Source organism: Chrysemys picta, chromosome 5 (assembly GCF_011386835.1).
Source record: "Chrysemys picta bellii isolate R12L10 chromosome 5, ASM1138683v2, whole genome shotgun sequence".
Lineage (NCBI taxonomy): Eukaryota > Metazoa > Chordata > Testudines > Emydidae > Chrysemys > Chrysemys picta.
In genome coordinates, this window is record NC_088795.1 from 144046480 (window position 1) to 144064306 (window position 17827).

Here is a 17827-nt window from a genome sequence, read left to right on the forward strand (position 1 = left end):
GCTCTTACCCTTCCTTGAGCAACAACAGACTCTTTTTGGGTCTTACTCACATCCATGATCACCTTCGTCCCATCAGGCAGATTTCTACACAATCCCCTTGCAGACAAACTCATAGACTCACTAGATAAAAGGTTAGAAGCATTCTCCTTCCCTTTGCCACACACACAAGTTCAGGAATCTTTCCTTCTTGCTACAAGTTGTCAAACCATCAGTGGGTAACACAATTAAATCACCTTCTTGCTCTCTTTGTGCCCTGGCTAGGATATCACCCTGATTAGACAGAGTTGCTACATCCTTTTCCAACCACACATTAGCAATAGGCCGAATACAAGCACCAGAATTGTCTGGTCTCTGGGATTTCGCCATGACACTAACCGGATGCCACCTAGTTACAGTTCCATTCTCCCCAGCAGACACAAACTTACGACCATTCCCTTCTGGGCTTTAGTTGAATCCAGAACCAACTCTGAGACAACTGAATCACCCTCGACCAACACAGTCTGCTTCACAGACAAAGAAGAGCCGGAGACACCTTCTCCTTTACCAGACACAGCTTGGGATTTCATTTCCCTTGTCCCAGCGCACAGGCCTGTTCACAGACAACTGCTTGGAGACCGAGGTAGCTTCCTCCATAGGCAAGTCAATACCCCTGACAGACACAGGCACATTTCCTCCACTGTCACAATTCTCCACACAGGTAACAGGTAAGGGATAGGGACACTCATTTTCCACTCTCCTTGCCTTCCCAAACTGCTGACTAGACAAAGCCATCAGCTCACAAGGCTGCCTGGGCTCATCCAAACTTTTCTTATTCTCCTCTCCCTTCGCTTGATCTAATTTCAGATTTGCTTCTGAGACATTAGACAGACATTCAGAAACGTCATTCATAGCCAAATAGCTCTCTTGCATAGACAACAATTTGGAGACACCCTCCCCAGGCAAATCATTGCCATAACAGACACAGGTTTAAGCTCATTCCTTTCCTGTGATTGGCTACCTGGACTGAACAGAGCTTTAACATCTTCCCCAATCAAAAGATCCTTAGGCAATAACTTCCTTACACCAGCTATATAACTTCATGCTTCGTACCATTCCATTCAAGGTGGATTCTGGCTAAAGACACGCGTACAGTAAACTCATAGGCCTTGTCTACACTACGAGAGTAGTTCGATTTTACTTGCATCGAATTTTTGTAATCGATATTGCAAAGTCGAACGTGTGTGTCCACACTAAGGACAGTAATTCGACTTTGTGCGTCCACACTAACGGTGATAGCGTCGACATTCGAAGCGGTGCACTGTGGTCAGCTATCCCACAGTTCCCGCAGTCCCCTCTGCCCATTGGAATTCTGGGTGTAGCCGGCAATGCCTTCTGGGTAACAAAATGAGTCGAGGGTGCTTTTGGGAAACTGTCGTCATCCGTCCATCACTCCCGCCCTCCCTCCCTGAAAGCGCCGGCGGGAAAACAGTTCGCGCGCTTTTCCAGTCATTGACAGCGCGGACGCCACTGTACTCCGAGCATGGAGCCCGCTGCGACCATCGCTGCAGTTGTGGCCGCTCTCAACGTCTCGCAGCTTATCATAAAGGTTTCCCTGAGGCAGATGCAGAAAAGTCAGGCAAGGAGGCTACGGCACCGCGGTGATGTCCTGAAGTCTGAGAGTAGCACAGACCTGTCAGAAAGCAGGCGACCCAGCGCCGAGGACATCACAGTGGCAATGGGTCATGTTGATGCCGTGGAACGGCGATTCTGGGCACGGGAGACAAGCACTGAGTGGTGGGACCGCATAGTGCTGCAGGTCTGGGATGAATCCCAGTGGCTGCGAAACTTTCGCATGCGGAAGGGAACTTTCCTGGAACTTTGTGAGTTGCTGTCCCCTGCCCTGAAGCGCAGTGACACCCGGTTGCGAGCTGCACTGAGTGTACAGAAGCGAGTGGCCATAGCCCTGTGGAAGCTTGCAACGCCAGACAGCTACCGGTCAGTCGCGAACCAGTTTGGGGTGGGCAAATCTACCGTGGGGGTTGTTGTGATGCAAGTAGCGAAGGCAATCGTTGATGTACTGCTGCCAAAGGTAGTGACCCTGGGAAACGTGGAGGCGATCATAGATGGCTTCGCAGCGATGGGATTCCCAAACTGCGGTGGGGCCATAGATGGAACTCACATCCCTATCCTGGCACCGGACCACCAGGCCACCCAGTACATTAACCGAAAGGGATACTTTTCCATGGTGCTGCAAGCACTGGTGGACCACAGGGGACGTTTTACCAACATCTACGTGGGATGGCCGGGCAAGGTTCATGACGCTCGTGTTTTCAGGAACTCTGGTCTGTTTAGACGGCTGCAACAAGGTATTTACTTCCCGGACCACAAAATAACTGTTGGGGATGTGGAGATGCCTATAGTCATCCTCGGGGACCCAGCCTACCCGCTAATGCCCTGGCTCATGAAGCCCTATACTGGCGCCCTGGACACTGAAAAAGAACTCTTCAACTACCGGCTGAGCAAGTGCAGAATGGTGGTGGAGTGTGCTTTTGGCCGTCTCAAGGGGAGATGGAGAAGCTTACTGACTCGCTGTGATCTCAGCGAAACCAATATCCCCATTGTTATAGCAGCTTGCTGTGTGCTCCACAATCTCTGTGAGAGCAAGGGGGAGACCTTTATGGCGGGGTGGGAGGTTGAGGAAAATAGCCTGGCTGGTGATTACTCACAGCCAGACAGCCGGGCGATTAGAAGAGACCAGCGGGAAGCGCTGTGCATCCGGGAGGCTTTGAAAGCAAAGTTCCTGAGTGAGCAGGGTAACCTGTGATTTTATAGTTTGTGTACTGAGAAGCTAAACCTGCCCCCGTTTCTTTACCCAGGTAATGTTGACTATCCTATCCAGTTACATACCCCCTTCACCCCCCCTCCAACACACGTGTCGAAATAAAAATAGTTCTACTTTGTTAAAGCACACCGTTTTCTTTAATACTGTTTTAGCGGGAATTTTTTAAAACTGGGACGCAGACTGTGGTGCGGGGCGGGTCTAGTGTTGTGATGCGAATGCAGCTTCTAAACTCAAGGATTGACAGGCTCCGCTGCGGTGGGATGCTTGTTTCAACGGAGCCTGTCACCCCTCCTGATCGGGACTGTGTGTATGGGAGGTCTATTTGACTTTGTGGCAGGGGGAGGACGGTTACAGATCCCATGCTGTGTGGCTCTGTGATCCTGTCTAAGGACCGGCGCTTAAGATCTGTAACTGCCCTCCCCCGCCACAAAGTCACAGAGCAACCCACCCCCCCCAACATTACATCAAAACAACCTCCCAGACTAACCGGGGCAACTAGTCACTGCATCACTGCACTGTGTATATGCCCTGCTGCTGTGCCTGCCCCCGACTATGTACCCTGCCAAAGGAGACTGTCCTGTCCAATTTCCAACCCCCTTTCCCCTCCTCCTCCAAAAGAACATGATTGAAACAGTAGTTAACAGAAACGAATTTTTTATTATCAACTACACATGGCATTGGGAGGTGAAACTTGGACGTGGGCTTGTGTCAGGCGGGAAGGAAAGAACTTTTCAAATTTTGGGAAATGAGAGCCTTCTGCTACTAGAGCTCTCTGCAGGGGTGGAGTGAGAGTTAGCAGGGACTCTGCCGCCTCTCCTTCTTTGCACTTTGGGTGAGGTGGGTATGGGACTTGGTGGCGGGGGAGGGCGGTTAGAGATGGACTGCAGCGGGGCTCTGTCCTCCTGCCTCCGTTCCTGCAGAACATCCACAAGGCGCCGGAGCGTGTCCGTTTGCTCCCTCAGTAGTCCAAGCAGCGTTTGAGTCGCCTGCTGGTCTTCCTGCCGCCACCTCTCCTCCCGATCCATGTTGGCTTGGTGCATTCGGGTCAAGTTCTCCCGCCACTGGGTCTGCTGTGCTGCCTGGGCTTGGGAAGAGGCCATAAGCTCAGAGAACATGTCCTCCCGTGTCCTCTTCTTCCTACGCCTAATCCGCGCTAGCCTCTGGGAGTGTGATTCCAGGCTAGGTTGTGAGACAGTCGCAGACGGGGCTGTGGAAATGGGAAAAAGGGAGTGAATTCCTCTGAAAGATAAATGTAGTTGTGAACAAAGAACATAGTCTTTCTCTGTGAACAAGACCATGCACAGCACCTTTCACATGCGCACTCAGCACAAGGTCGAATTCTCGGCCTTCGCATTCTGTGCCTGGGGTCTTGAACAGCACATTTGAGAAGCGAGGCAGCACAACGGAATTTCTGTTGCAGGCAGACATGGTAAGCCGTACACTTGTGGCAGTTTAAAACTTTTATATTACCACTGGCCTCATTTCACATTTAAATCAATGTCAGTCCCTGCTGCCAGCAATCCGGCAAGCGGGAACTCTGCCCCTGTCCCACCCCCTCGCGGCTGTCCCCGGGAATGATCCCTTTCGGCTGCCCCTCTCCCGCCTCCACCGCGTGGCTGCAAACCAGCGGTGACAGTTCTGTAAAGGAACGGGAAAGCAGTCCCAACACTAACATTCCCCTACCTAATTAAAAGCAGGTCACCATGGCCGACATCACCCTGATGAGGATCTCCGAGAGCGACAAAGAGAGAATGCTCCGGGAAAGCCTCCAAAGACCAGGGCCGTATGCCGCCCTGCTGTGCAGAGCAATGATCCCCGAGTACCTGATAATCTCGTGGCGCGGCAACGTGTCGTACTTCGGAGGACCCAATAAGGCCGCTCTCCCCAAGAACCTCATGCAACGGCTTTCAAGTTACCTCCAGGAGAGCTTCATCGAGATGTCCCAGGAGGATTACTGCTCTATCCCCGCACATATAGACCGCATTTTACTGTAGCTGCAGTAGCAGGGAATACACAGTAGAGCGGCTTGTGCAGGACAATCACTGAAAACCGGACATTGCTAGATTTCTTTTCAAAACTTGCACTGCCCCTTACTAAACCGTTAAGCGCCTAGGGCACACTAATCATGAACAACCCATTCTTTTAATTGTTAATATTCCTGTTTTGTTAAAAATAAATGTTTAGATGTTTACAACACTTACTGGCTGATCCTTCACCAGATTCTGTGTCCGGGGTAATGGCTGGGGACGCTTCGTAGGGGATCTCTGTAAGGGTGATGAAGAGATCCTGGCTGTCGGGGAAATCAGCGTTGTGAGATCTGCCAACTGCCTCGCCCTCCTCATCTCCTTCCTCATCTTCCCCGTCCCCTAACATGTCTGAGGAACCGGCCGTGGACAGTATCCCATCCTCAGAGTCCACGGTCACTGGTGGGGTAGTGGTGGCGGCAGCACCGAGGATGGAATGCAGTGCCTCGTAGAAACGGGATGTCTGGGGATGGGATCCGGAGCATCCGTTTGCCTCTTTGGTCTTCTGGTAGCCTTGTCTCAGCTCCTTGATTTTCACGCGGCACTGCGTTGCATCCCGGCTGTATCCTCTCTCTGCCATGTCTTTAGAGATCTTCTCGTAGATCTTTGCATTCCTTCTTTTGGATCGCAGCTCGGAAAGCACGGACTCATCGCCCCACACAGCGATGAGATCCAAGACTTCACGATCAGTCCATGCTGGGGCTCTCTTTCTATTCCCAGACTGCATGGCCATCACTGCTGGAGAGCTCTGCATCGTTGCCAGTGCTGCTGTGCTCGCCACGATGTCCAGACAGGAAATGAGATTCAAACTGGCCAGACAGGAAAAGGAATTCAAATTCAAATTTTCCCGGGGCTTTTCCTGTGTGGCTGGTCAGAGCATCCGAGCTCGCACTGCTGTCCAGAGCGTCAACAGAGTGGTGCACTGTGGGATAGCTCCCGGAGCTATTAGCGTCGATTTCCATCCACACCTAGCCTAATTCGACATGGCCATGTCGAATTTAGCGCTACTCCCCTCGTCGGGGAGGAGTACAGAAGTCGAATTAAAGAGACCTCTATGTCGAACTAAATAGCATCGCAGTGTGGACGGGTGCAGGGTTAATTCGATTTAACGGCGCTAACTTCGACATAAACGCCTAGTGTAGACCAGGCCATAGAGGACTACAACATTCACACTCTGATTTGGTAAGTGATCTTCCTCTTTGACAAGATCTGCTTTAACTAGAGTGATGTTAGAAGCCATAATTTGCCCTAAACAGCTTTTACCATTGACTTTTACACTCTCTATGATTTTTTCATTACCCCTCCCATACATAGTATTGGCACAATTTTGGGGTCACCTTCTACTGAACTCACAGTAACGGCATTTACATAAAAGGTGGCAGCGCTGGGGTACATTTGGTTACACCCAGACAATTGCTCAGCATTATACAACATACCAACATTGTTATCAACTGGACTTTCAGGAGGATACACTTTCTGCTGTTCTTCCCTTGCTTTTTGGACGTGGAGCTGAAGTCAGACCGTGTCCTGTTGCATTTGGTGAGCTTTCTCCTCAGCAGCCAGCAGCTCCAGACGCCCCTTACGAGCTCTCTCTTCTCTCTCATCAGCCTCCTTCTTTCTTTGATCAGCTTCTCTTTCTAATTCAGCTATGTTTTGCTTTTCCAGCCATCGAAGATCTGCCAGCTTCTGTTCATGCTCAAGTTGCAGTTTATTTGCTGCCATTTGCATTCGAACTTTGTCTGCAGCTTCTGTAGCCTCAGGTAAGGGCTGTGCTCCTGCCTCTGGATCACTGGCCATTAACAGATCTCTCAGTTCTTCATTTGTAGCTTTCTCTCTAAAGCTGATCCCCTTTTCTGAACACAAACCTTCCAGGGCTTTTTTATCAGGGCCTCATATGCTCTTTGCTCAGCCATTGCATCTGCTCTTTAACCCACCAAACTCTCAATCCCAACATTCAGATGTGGATAGCGCGGGGTTCTGACCCAGAGCTTCATTGATCTGGTTCTGTGCATTCTGCTGATACTGCATTGTGACGGCGCTGCCCGTGGGACCCAGCTGAGGTCACTCGATCAGGGTGAACTGCAAACAGAACGGGGCAGACAAACCCCAAACGCTGGTGGATCTTCCAATACTTAGATTTACCAACCAGCCCAAAACAGGTCCTGTAGTACCTCACTGGTTACTCAGAAGTCCAACCAACGCAGTTCCCTTAAAGTGCCCAGCCTCAGGCCTCCGTCCAGACACACCTGTCAGATATGATGATGATTACGGAAAATCTGATCTCATCATCTAAAAGAAAAGGTTCTTCCAATCCCAAAGGATATAACTGGACACACCCAGGTCCAATTATAACTTAGGATCTTACCCAAAATACACGCTACTAGCCAATTCTTATTAACTAAGCTAAAATTTATTAAAAAAGAAAAGAGAGAGAGTGCTGGTTAAAAGATAAATATACATACAGACTTGAATTCAATTCTTGAGGTTCAGATGCATAGCAGAGATGAGCTTGTAGTTGCCAAAAGTCCTTTTAGAAATAGTCCAGAGGTTATAGTCCAATGTCCATATTCAGGGTGGCTCCAGTCAATGACTGGGGACCTCAATCCTTATGGCTTAAGGTTTCCCCCCTTGAAACCCAAAGCAGATCTGAGATGAAGCAGGTTCGTGTCCCAGGGTTCTTATACATTTCCAGCAGCCTTTTGGCCTGAGAAAACAGTAGGCTTAACTCTCCTTCTCCCAAACATCCTGGCAATTAGCACAGGGTAATTTATCCATTAAACAGTTCAGATCCAGGTTACCACAACCTTCAAAGAGACATAGAGACAATAATACTATTTCCCTCAAGTGTCTTCCTAAATGTTAATATTCCTTTTTTGATCTTTGAATCAAAGCTATAGCAATAGACAAGCCGTGTTTGCTTACATCACAAGCCCTGAGCAAACACCTCCCCTTCTACCTCTAACAATGCCGACTGCATTTCAAAGCTCTGTTCATTTACAGATCTTCCTAACAAGTCTCTAAACTCCGGCCATGGGTCAGGTCAGTTTAATTAACTCTTTCTGGCCCTGTCATCTTTCAATGAGATATTATATTACAGTTATGACGTCACACACCCCTCTCCTGGAGACACCGCCCTGCTCCCAGCCTCAGCTCTGGGGGGGGGGGGGGGGGGAGGAAGGGGAAGGATGCGGACAGGACTAAGTGGGGTGTGAGGTAAAAACTTTGGGGACAGTTTCACTGGCTTTCAGCCCCTCACTATAAAATGTCCCTGCCCCACAGACAGCGCTGGCACAGCCCGGAGCATCTCCGCAGTACCCACAGCATCAGGGATGTCTCTCCGGCGCAGAGCTGGTACCAGAGCTTCGCACGAACTGGCCTTCAGCGAGCTCACGTGGGATGCCAATAACCCGGGGGAGGTTCCATTGTTCTTTGCATTTGCTGAGTGCCCATCCCCCGTATCTGGGCAAGAGGGACGGGGCGGGAAGGGCTGTGACTCCAGTTTGCTCATGTCCCCCACCCCCACCCCACTTCCACCTGCCACCGACACTATTCGTGGTGTGTGTGACCCCCGCAGCGCCTGGACACCCCATTGTCCTGCACACACGCAGCCAGACAGGCTCTGCCCCCAGCAGCTCCCAGTCCACAGAGAAGCCCCAGGCAAAGGGCTGAGGGGAAACACGCCCAGGGAGGGGAAGGGACTGAGCCGACATCCCGCAGCAGGTCAGGGGCAGAGCTGGGGTAGCCCCGGTCTCCTGCATGCTAGCCCACTGCCCCAGCCACTAGCCCACACAGCCTGGCTTCTGGCTGTTAGCTGCTGCGTGAAGTGGCCGAGGCCTGACCCCCAGGGAATGTGCCTCGGCCGCTGGCGGGGGGGTCGTGCTGTGATCCCCTTAACAGAGATGGGGACTCCCAGCCACAGAGCAGCTCGTTTGGTGCCATGCAAAGGCGACGAGACGCAGCTGTAATCTGCTTCCACGCCCAGGAACCAGCTTGAGCTTCCGCCAGCAAGGAGGGAAGCAGTTGGGGGGGGGCTCTGGAGTGCGTGGGGGGGGGGCGAGCAGCTTATTGCTGGAGTGCGGCTGTCGGGGGAAAGCTGAACTGTTGCAAAGACCCCGTCCTGTCCCCCCAGGCAGCGCTGCCTGCGTCAGGCTCTCTCTAAAGCCTGCTTTCCCTTTAAGCAGCCTGGGCCCTGCCAGCTGGCTGGATTCCCGGGGAGGGCGGCTACATCCCGGCTCTGGGCAGCTAGCGGTTGTATCACCGCTGCTCTGGAGCTCCTGGCTGGAAGTGGGGGGCTTTCACTCCGGCTGGGAGGCCCCTGGCTGGGTCTGTGCACAGCTGAGTTCTGCAGCTGGGAGAGGGGGGTTGGGGACACTGCAGAGTGTCGCTGCAGCCTGGGGCTTTGCACGGCCACAGAACAATGGCTGGCCTGGGGGGCCCTGTGCCATGGTCAGGGCTGGCTCCAGGCACCAGCCCACCAAGCATGTGCTTGGGGCGGCTCCTGGAGGGGGGCAGCGCGGTGCTCCGGCCCGAGAGTGGGGCCGCAACTGGGCTCGCCGCCCTCCCCACGGTGCTCTGTCCGCCGGGGACAGCGGAGCTGCGGCCGGGCCCTCCGCCCTCACCCCGGCGCTCTGGCCACCAGCGAAGCCGCGGCGGGCTCGCCACCCTCCCCCCGGCGCTCCAGCCGGGCTTGGCGCCCTCCCCTGCCACGCTCCCCGTGGGCGGTGGGAGTGGGGGGAGGCAGTGGGAGGCTTTTTTGCCTGGGGCGGCAAAAAAGCCAGAGCCGGCCCTGGCCATGGTGCTAAGGGGCTGCTCGGGAGAGGAACAGGCTTTGCTCCTGGCTGCAGCTGGGAGCGTTTCCTTCTCGGCTGCAAAAGCAGGAACTGAAACAGCTTCCAAGGCCCTGAGCTGGCCAGCCCGCAGTGCCCATGCAGGGGCCGTGGAGGTGGGGGCTGTTCCTGGGGACTGGCTGGCCAAGCCGCGGCTACACTGAGCTTTGGAGCCCAGGGTGTTCTGAGAGCAGGGGAGAGAACCCAGGCGTCCTGCCCAGCCAGGCAGCAGAACAGGAGTGAGCGGGCGAGCACTGACTGCTGCACTCCCTCTCCAGAGCTTCCCGCGGTGCCTGGGTGTGTAAGGGCCAGGCCGAACCGAGGGGATCCGGCGCACGTCAGGGCCTCCCCTGTGCCGGGCATGGAGCATTTCCCCGAGGGCAGCCGTCGCTCACCATGCCCCAGAGCAGCCGAGCTTCTGAGCAGCACGAGGGGCCTGTGGTTAGAGACTGTGGCTGGGAATCAGGCCATCCGGGGTCTCCCCAGGGAAATGTTAGATCCACAGAGCTTCGCACCAAAGTGTGCAAGGCCAGGTGTGCAAAGGGAGGCACTGAGCAGCCTGCCCCCGTCACCAGCAGTGCCAGGCTCCCGGGTCAGTGCCCAACTCACCACCCGGCAGCTGCCTGGGATGGCTGCTGGCCTCCTGCGGGGGCTGGGTTCGGCTCACGTACGCCCACGACAAGGCCGGGGAGAATTTCCCGAATGTTTTTCTGTTCGTTGTGATCACTGGCTGGGGGAGACCAATCAAACTGCCCCATGAACGCTCCGGGGGCCTGGCGACGTGGTCGTGCAGGAGGTTTATGGCCGTTCGTGCCTTAAAACAATCCCCGAGCTGTGTGCCTGCCATGGTGCACGGAGCTGGACGCACTGAGGGCTGTTGGCCAATGCCCAGGGAGGACGGGAGGCCCCGGCTGTGTAGCTGACAGTGCCAGGCAGGGTAAGCGAGTCTGGGCCATCCCGGGCAGCATGGGCCGTTGTGCCTTGTTCTATGGCCCAAGCGCTGGGGCTCCCACCCCTTCCGTCCCACCCCTTCGTTCCTCTCTATCCAGCCAACACCTGCCCCCTCTGGGGTCTCCCAACCCCTCCTGCTGCCCAGGCTTCCCCTCCCATCCCAGGGCTGGGCCCCCTGCCCTGCTCCTTGCTGGGGAAGGTGAAAGAGCAGAGGAGGAATAGGGAATCCAGGAAGTGCCCCATGGAGTTGAGGAGCTTCCTGTGGGCTTGGTCCCAGCTGATGGTTATTGTCCTTTGTTTTTATAAATTAATGGAGATATCCTATCTCCTAGAACTGGAAGGGACCTTAAAAGGTCATTGAGTCCAGCCCCCTGCCTTCACTAGCAGGACCAAGTACTGATTTTGCCCCAGATCCCCAAGTGACCCCCTCAAGGATTGAACTCACCACTCTGGGTTTAACAGGCCAATGCTCAAACCACTGAGCTATCCCCCCACAGCAGCATGGGGCAAAGGCCCCAGATACAGAGCGAGTATCTTCTCCCACGAGTCCAGGAAGCCTCTTCTGCTCCCGAGCGTGGAATCTCCGGGGACTCGGGATCTAGGGATCTGCTCCCAACACTCCTGCAAGGTCAGCAGGTCTTCCTGAGCAGCGCTGCACCCCCGCTGGGTAGGTACCGCGCTGGACAAGGGGACGAGGGTGACGGGATCACTGCAGTGCGAGCTGCTCTGGGTGTGGATCTGGGGGAGGGGGAGAGGCTGATCCACAGACACCCGCCTTCCCCTTCCAGATGGGATCGCAGCCCGTTAGTCTGGGGAGCTGCTTGGAGCGTGGGGCATGGAACCTCCATGGGCAGCCTGTCGCCAGCTAGGGCTGGCGTTTAAAAGGGCAGCGTCCGCCTAGTGAAGCCCCCTGTCCTGCCCCCCCAGCCCCTCTACCCTGAGCCCCTAGGAGAGATTGTCTCCCCCCGTCCCCGACCCGTTCCTGGTGCTCCTCTCGCAGGGCAGGGCTGATGGGTGGGTGCTGAGGTAGCTGGGAGTGGGGGTGATGAGATGGCAGGGCGGTGGGTGGAGGCGTGACAGGTGTTTGCCAGGAGTCAGTGAGGGTGGGGGGAGCCCAGTGCAGCGAGAAGCCAGGGGCACTGCAGGAAGTGGCCGGTGGATCAGCAATGTCCCAACCCGCTCCCCTGGTTTAATCTCTGTCTGCCCTAGGGTGCCTGGGCTGAGCAGCCCAATGGCCCTGTACCGCATCCGGCAGTACGAGGATGGTGACTACGAGGCCGTGCGCACCATGTTCGGACGTGGGATTATGGAGCACACTCCTGCTGCGTTCATCTACATGCTGAAGTGTCCCCAGGCCCAGCTGCTCTTCCTGGGCCTGTTCCTGGCGGTGCTCGCGGCCTCCGGGTCCCTCCTGGTCTCCCTCCTGGCTCTCCTGCTCGGTCTCACTGGGGGCTGGTTTTGCAGCCGGTCTCTCTGGACCGATTATGTCCAGCAGTCTCTTCGCAACGACCTACTGGACATCCGGAGAACCTACCTGGAGGCAGCAGACTCTTGTCTCTGGGTGGCAGAGGCTGAGGGGTCAGTGGTGGGCATGGTGGGGGCCGTCCTGCCGGACGACCCCTCGGAAAGTGGGCACGCCCTGGAACTGAAGCGTATGTCCGTGGGGAGGGAGCACCGGGGCCGGGGCATAGGCAGGGCGCTCTGCAGGACGGTCATCCGCTTCGCCCAGGAACACGGGTACAGTGCGGTCGTGCTGTCCACCTCCATGGTTCACTACTCGGCCCAGCAGCTGTACGAGAGCATGGGCTTCCGGAGGGTCTTGGTGAGGTCTCCATCGCTCCTCGAGAGCTTTCTGCAGTTCTCCCTGTTTTATTACCGATACGAGGTTCCAGGGTCTCGCTGAAGGCTCGGGGGGGGCGATTCTTCACCTGCCTGCTCAGCCGCTGGGAGCTTTGCCTGGCTTGTCAATTAACTCCCAGCAAGTTGCTACTTTTTTATCTTTTGGGTTAAAAAATAAACTGAGTTTGGAGGAAAAGTCTCACGTGCGTGACACTGTTCTTGTGCTGGCTTGGGATTATTGTTCCCCCAGGGGCTCCTCCTTCCCCACAGCCACCTGGGTCCCCTGGATCTGAACTTCACCCCTGGAGCTGAGTCGGCCGGGATCAGACTCACCCCCATTGCTCAGTGGTTCCTAGATGGCCCCTGACCCCTAAAGAACCAGGCGACCCTGGCAAGGAAACCTTGTCAAGGCTGCTTCCCCACTCTGAACTTTAGGGTACAAATGGGGGGGCCTGCATGAAAACTTCTAAGCTTAACTACCAGCTTAGATCTGGTCCGCTCCCACCACTCTCGATGCTAATTCCCTTCCCTGGGTAGCCTTGAGAGACTCTTCATCAATTCCCTGGTGAATACAGATCCAAACCCCTTGGATCTTAAAACAAGGAGAAATTAACCATCCCCCTCCTTTCTCCCACCAACTCCTGGTGGATCAAGATCCAACCCCCTTGGATCTAAAAACAATGAAAAATCAATCAGGTACATTTACAAGTTGAGAAAACAAAGATAAAAACTAGCACGCCTTGCCTGGCTGTTTACTTACAAGTTTGAAATATGAGAGACTTGTTTAGAAAGAGGTGGAGAACCTGGATTGATGTCTGGTCCCTCTCAGTCCCGAGAGCGAACAACCCCCAAAACAAAGAGCACAAACAGAAACCTTCCCCCTGCCCCAAGATTTGAAAGTATCTTGTCCCCTTATTGGTCCTTTGGGTCAGGTGTCAGCCAGGTTACCTGAGCTTCTTAACCCTTTAGAGGTAAAAGGATTTTGGAGTCTCTGCCCAGGATGGATTTTATAGTACTGTACACAGGAGAGCTATTACCCTTCCCTTTATAGTTATGACAAACCTCCATGAAGGTTCATTTGAATTTTCACCCACTCTTCTTTGACAAGTTCATGTCTCATTCCTGTCATCCACAGAAATGACCAATCCTTGGATCTTGCCAATTTTTTCATCCCCCACAACATCCAGTAGCAGTGAATTCCACAGGCTGGCTATGTGTTGTGTGGAAAAGGCAATTCCTTTGCTAGGTTTATAATGTCCCACCCTTCCCGTTCGTTGGCTGTCCCCTTGTTGGTGTATCCTGAGACAAGGAGAACAGAAGCGCTGGATCTTCGTTCTGTAGCCCATTCGTTCTTTTATTCATGTTGAGCACGTCACCTTAGAAATGAGACGGATAAGAGTGAACAAGCCCAGGCTCGTTGATCTCTTCATGGGACAGTTTTTTCCAGGCCCTTGTTGGTCCCCATTGCCCTCCTCTGAACCCGCTAGTTGTGCAATGTCCTTTCGGAGACGGACCCTATCCAGATCGACCTCTCTTTGCTGGCCCGTGTGGGCCGGGCACATGGCAGCCCTGGGTGCACATGCTCACTTGCTCTTGCTCCTCACAGCCCAGAGTCCTCGGCACCTCCCTGACAGCCCCGCTCGCTCACCCGTGTCCAGGCAGTGCGAGGTGTCTCGATTGCAGCAGCAGCCGTGGCAGGAGACGAGCGAGGGTGCAAACGCCCCGCTTGGCCGGAGCACACAGCTCTGTCTGGGGGTTCGTGTCCTCGGCCCTAAGGGCACAGTTGGGCGGCTGGTTCCCAGGGCAGTCGACGGAGACGTGCTCGCTCTGATTTGAGCTGGCGGGCTAAAAGTAGCCGTGTGGACGCAGTAGCTCAGGCTAGCCGGCTGGGCACGTACCCAGGGGAGGGCAGCTGAGACTGGACGTGGGCGGCTAGCCGGAGCTACGGGTCTCCCAGAGCGGCGTGACCCCAATGGCCTGGTGTGCCAGTGCCATGCAGGACCCTGGCCCCACACTGCACAGGGGCTGGGAGGTGCCAATCCGTTGGGGTCCTTGGCTGGGTGGTGCCGCCCAGGGGGAAAGCCCTGCACTGTTGTCACCAGCCAGCAGCCGGGATTCAGTTGCTCCCCAGCCATTCCCAGGGCAGGGACTCCTGCAGCCGCTGAGCCGGGCCCCAGGGGCTGGTGGAGAGCAGGCCCCGCAGCGGGAGGAATGCCTGGTTTTAATCCTTCCCAGTGCAAGGCTGGGTGGTGCAGTGCTTACGGCACTGGCTTCGGACTGGGGCGACGCCGGTGCTATGCCCTGCTCCGCCACAGTCTGCCTGGGTGCCCTTGGGCCAGTCACTTAGCCGCTCTGTGCCTCAGTCCCTGACTGTGCTGAGGCGAGCAGCCCTGCCTTGCCTACAGCGGGGTATGAGGACGGAGCTGGTTTTAGTAAAGGGAAATCATGCCTCACCAATCTACTAGAATCCTTGGAGGGGGTCAACAAGCATGTGGACCAAGGGGATTCAGTGGATATTGTGTACTTAGATTTTCAGAAGGCCTTTGACAAGGTCCCTCACCAAAGGCTCTTACGCAAAGTAACCTGCACCGGGATAAGAGGGAAGGTCCTCTCATGGATTGGTAACTGGTTAAAAGATAGGAAACAAAGGGTAGGAATAAATGGTCAGTTTTCAGAATGGAGAGAGGTAAATAGTGGTGTCCCTCAGGGGTCTGTACTGGGCCCAGTCCTATGCAACATATTTATAAATGATCTGGAAAAAGGGGTAAACAGTGAGGTGGCAAAATTTGCAGATAATACAAAATGCCTAGAGTGGTAGCCGTGTTCGCCTGTATCAGCAAAAACCACGAGGAGTCCTTGCGGCACCTTAGAGACTAACAAACTTATTCGGGCATAAGCTTTCGTGGTCTAGAACCCACTTCATCAGATACATGCAGTGGAAAATGGCCTAACCCCCTGCGTCCTTCAGCCCCCAGCACTGGGGCTGCTGCTGGGAATGGGAAGAATCCAGAAGGATAACGACGGCATTAGCGCTGCCAGAGGCGCTGCCCAGGCCGGGGAGGAGAGAAGCCAAGAGCCCAAGGAACCAGGACCCCCCTTTCCTGGCACATCGTATTTCTCCTACTAGCTCAGCAGCGGAGCCCTCTCCTCCCGGTGATGCTGCACCAGCCCGGTCCAGCCCCCCCTTCCCCAGGCCTCGGAAGCTGCCACCTGGCACCAGAAGCCAGGCCCAGGCCGAGCACCCGTCTCCTCGGGCCCAGCTCCGCTGGCAGGTACAATGGGTGGCTTGTTGGGCCCTATTGACACAGGGCTGTGGTGCTGGTCCGTACCTGGCTGCCGGTCGGTGGGCAGGACGCTGGGCCGGGGCTGTTTGCTTTAGCAACACTCTAGGGGCTGAGCACAGAGCGCCCGCAGTGTGCTGGGGTTCCCACCCGCTCCGTCTGTGTAGGAGCCAGGCTGGGCTGCCTGCCAGTGACCGAGGCTCTGTGCCCTCGGGCGGCAGAATGGGCGGGGGGGAGGGGGGACGGGGGACCCGCCAGGGAGGTGATTGCATCTGTTTGGATTAATCAGCTAAGCTGTGAAGCAAACAGGGCTGCTACCCCCTCCCCACGGCCTGCCAGCCCATCCTCCCTAGCCAGCTGTTGGGCCATGGGGCAGGTGGAGGTGGGCTGGGGAGGGTCAGTGATTGGGGGGGGTTGTAGGGAGGCTGGGGGTAGGGGGTTAGGCTGCTCATTGAGTGGCAGGCACGCTATAGGGTCAGCTATTGGGAAGGGGGGGTGCACACTTTGGGGGCTGTGGAGGGCTGGGCAGTGCCTGTGGGGCGGGGGGCAGAGCAGGGACTAGCCAAGCGGCTGGGAAAGGCCCTTGTTGCTGGAAGCGGGTTACACCAGATGGGTGCCCCTCCATGCCAGGAACACACCATGGCTTTGTGCTTTGTTGAAAGCTTGTGTCCCTGACATATTTGGGGTGCATTGCGTCATACACCAAGAAGTGCTCTGCGCTAAACCTGACAAGGGAGACAGACCGAAAGCTGTAATAGACAACGTGGTGCAGATTGTTCACTTCATACACGCTCGTCCCCTGCGTCACCATCCAGGTGGGGAACTTGTGGACCAAATTGAAACAGAAGATGGAGACCTCGTCACGCTCACTGAAGTGCGGTGGTTACGCCGTGGTAAAGTCCTGGGCTGTTTCCTGGCACTGCTACCAGAAATCCAGCAGGTTCTTGCTCAGAAATCTCAAAGGTACCCAGAGTTGGAAGATGAAAACTGAATTTTGGATGTGGCTTTTCTCGTCAGCATCACTGGTCAACTGAACGTGTTGAACGAGTCGTTGCAGGGGAAAAAATCACTTCTTGCTCACACTAATTGCTAGTGTCAGAAAATTCATGCTACACCTGCAGTTAATGTCAACTCAGTTACCTCCATGTGACGACACTCACTGCCCGCATTTGAAAAAATGCTGGACAAACACTGATCAAGGAACCCAATCTGATCCGTCAGTTCACAAACAAGCACTGGCTACACTGGCAGAGCGTTTCGAGAACTGCTTTTCTTCTCGGAGAGCTCTGAAGCCCTGCCTCTCAGCGCTCTCAAATCCATTTGCATTTGATCTGAACAAATGTGGAGTAGCATGGTAGAGCTCTGGGGGTGATAAAAGGAAGTTTGAGGAGGAATTAATTCATGTCCATGCCCTGGATGAAGATGAAATTAACCAGCTAAAGAGGAAAGGTTTACAAGAACGGTGGTTGAATACCCCGGTCTAATTCTCTGGCACGGAATTGCAAAGCTCATGTCAATCTTTGGCGCAACATACACATGCGAGCAGACGTTTCCTGCTACGGGACACATCAAATGCAAGAAGCGCAGGAGACTAACGGATGGAAAGCTCAGTGCTGAATTGCGAAGCGTCTGCTCTAAGCAATTGTCCTGAATTGATACTCTCAGTTGTGTCCCACCAGAGGCCGCTTTGTTACAGGGAGGTGTAGGTTGGACATTAGGAAACACTATTTCACTAGGAGGGTGGTGAAGCACTGGAATGGGTTACCTAGGGAGGTGGAGGAATCTACATCTGTCAAGGTTCCCTCCCCACTCTGAACTTTAGGGTACAGATGTGGGGACCCGCATGAAAGACCCCCTAAGCTTATTTTTACCAGCTTAGGTTAACAGTACGCTGCCACCACCAAGCGAGTTAACCAAAGATTTAGGGAGAGCCACTTGGAACTCTGCCTTTCCCCAAATATCTCCCAAGTCCCTAACCCCCACTTTCCTGGGCAGGCCTGAGACTAATCCTCCCCAAGTCCTTACACCCCTTTTCCTGGGTAGGCTTGAGAATATCCCATCACCACTTAGTCCTGGTGAACACCG

The 17827-nt window shown here is 54.7% G+C and overlaps 3 protein-coding genes across 3 annotated transcripts in view; 1 reads left to right on the plus strand and 2 right to left on the minus strand.

Annotated features, from left to right (window-relative positions):
* The window catches only part of LOC135984057 (N-acetyltransferase 8-like), a 436601-nt gene that overhangs the window by 400115 nt on the left and 18659 nt on the right, over nucleotides 1-17827 (minus strand). The window lies entirely within an intron of this gene.
* LOC135984049 (uncharacterized) lies at nucleotides 3191-5999 on the minus strand. The gene is made up of 2 exons (XM_065598427.1): nucleotides 5023-5999; nucleotides 3191-4028 (listed from the first exon to the last, which is right to left on the minus strand). Exons 1-2 carry the CDS (start codon nucleotides 5597-5599, stop codon nucleotides 3553-3555), a joined length of 1053 nt encoding a protein of 350 aa, XP_065454499.1. The 5' UTR covers nucleotides 5600-5999; the 3' UTR covers nucleotides 3191-3552.
* LOC135984053 (N-acetyltransferase family 8 member 3-like) lies at nucleotides 9912-12667 on the plus strand. The gene is made up of 2 exons (XM_065598437.1): nucleotides 9912-11289; nucleotides 11832-12667. The coding sequence occupies exon 2, from the start codon at nucleotides 11854-11856 to the stop codon at nucleotides 12523-12525; it is 672 nt and encodes a 223-aa protein (XP_065454509.1). The 5' UTR covers nucleotides 9912-11289; nucleotides 11832-11853; the 3' UTR covers nucleotides 12526-12667.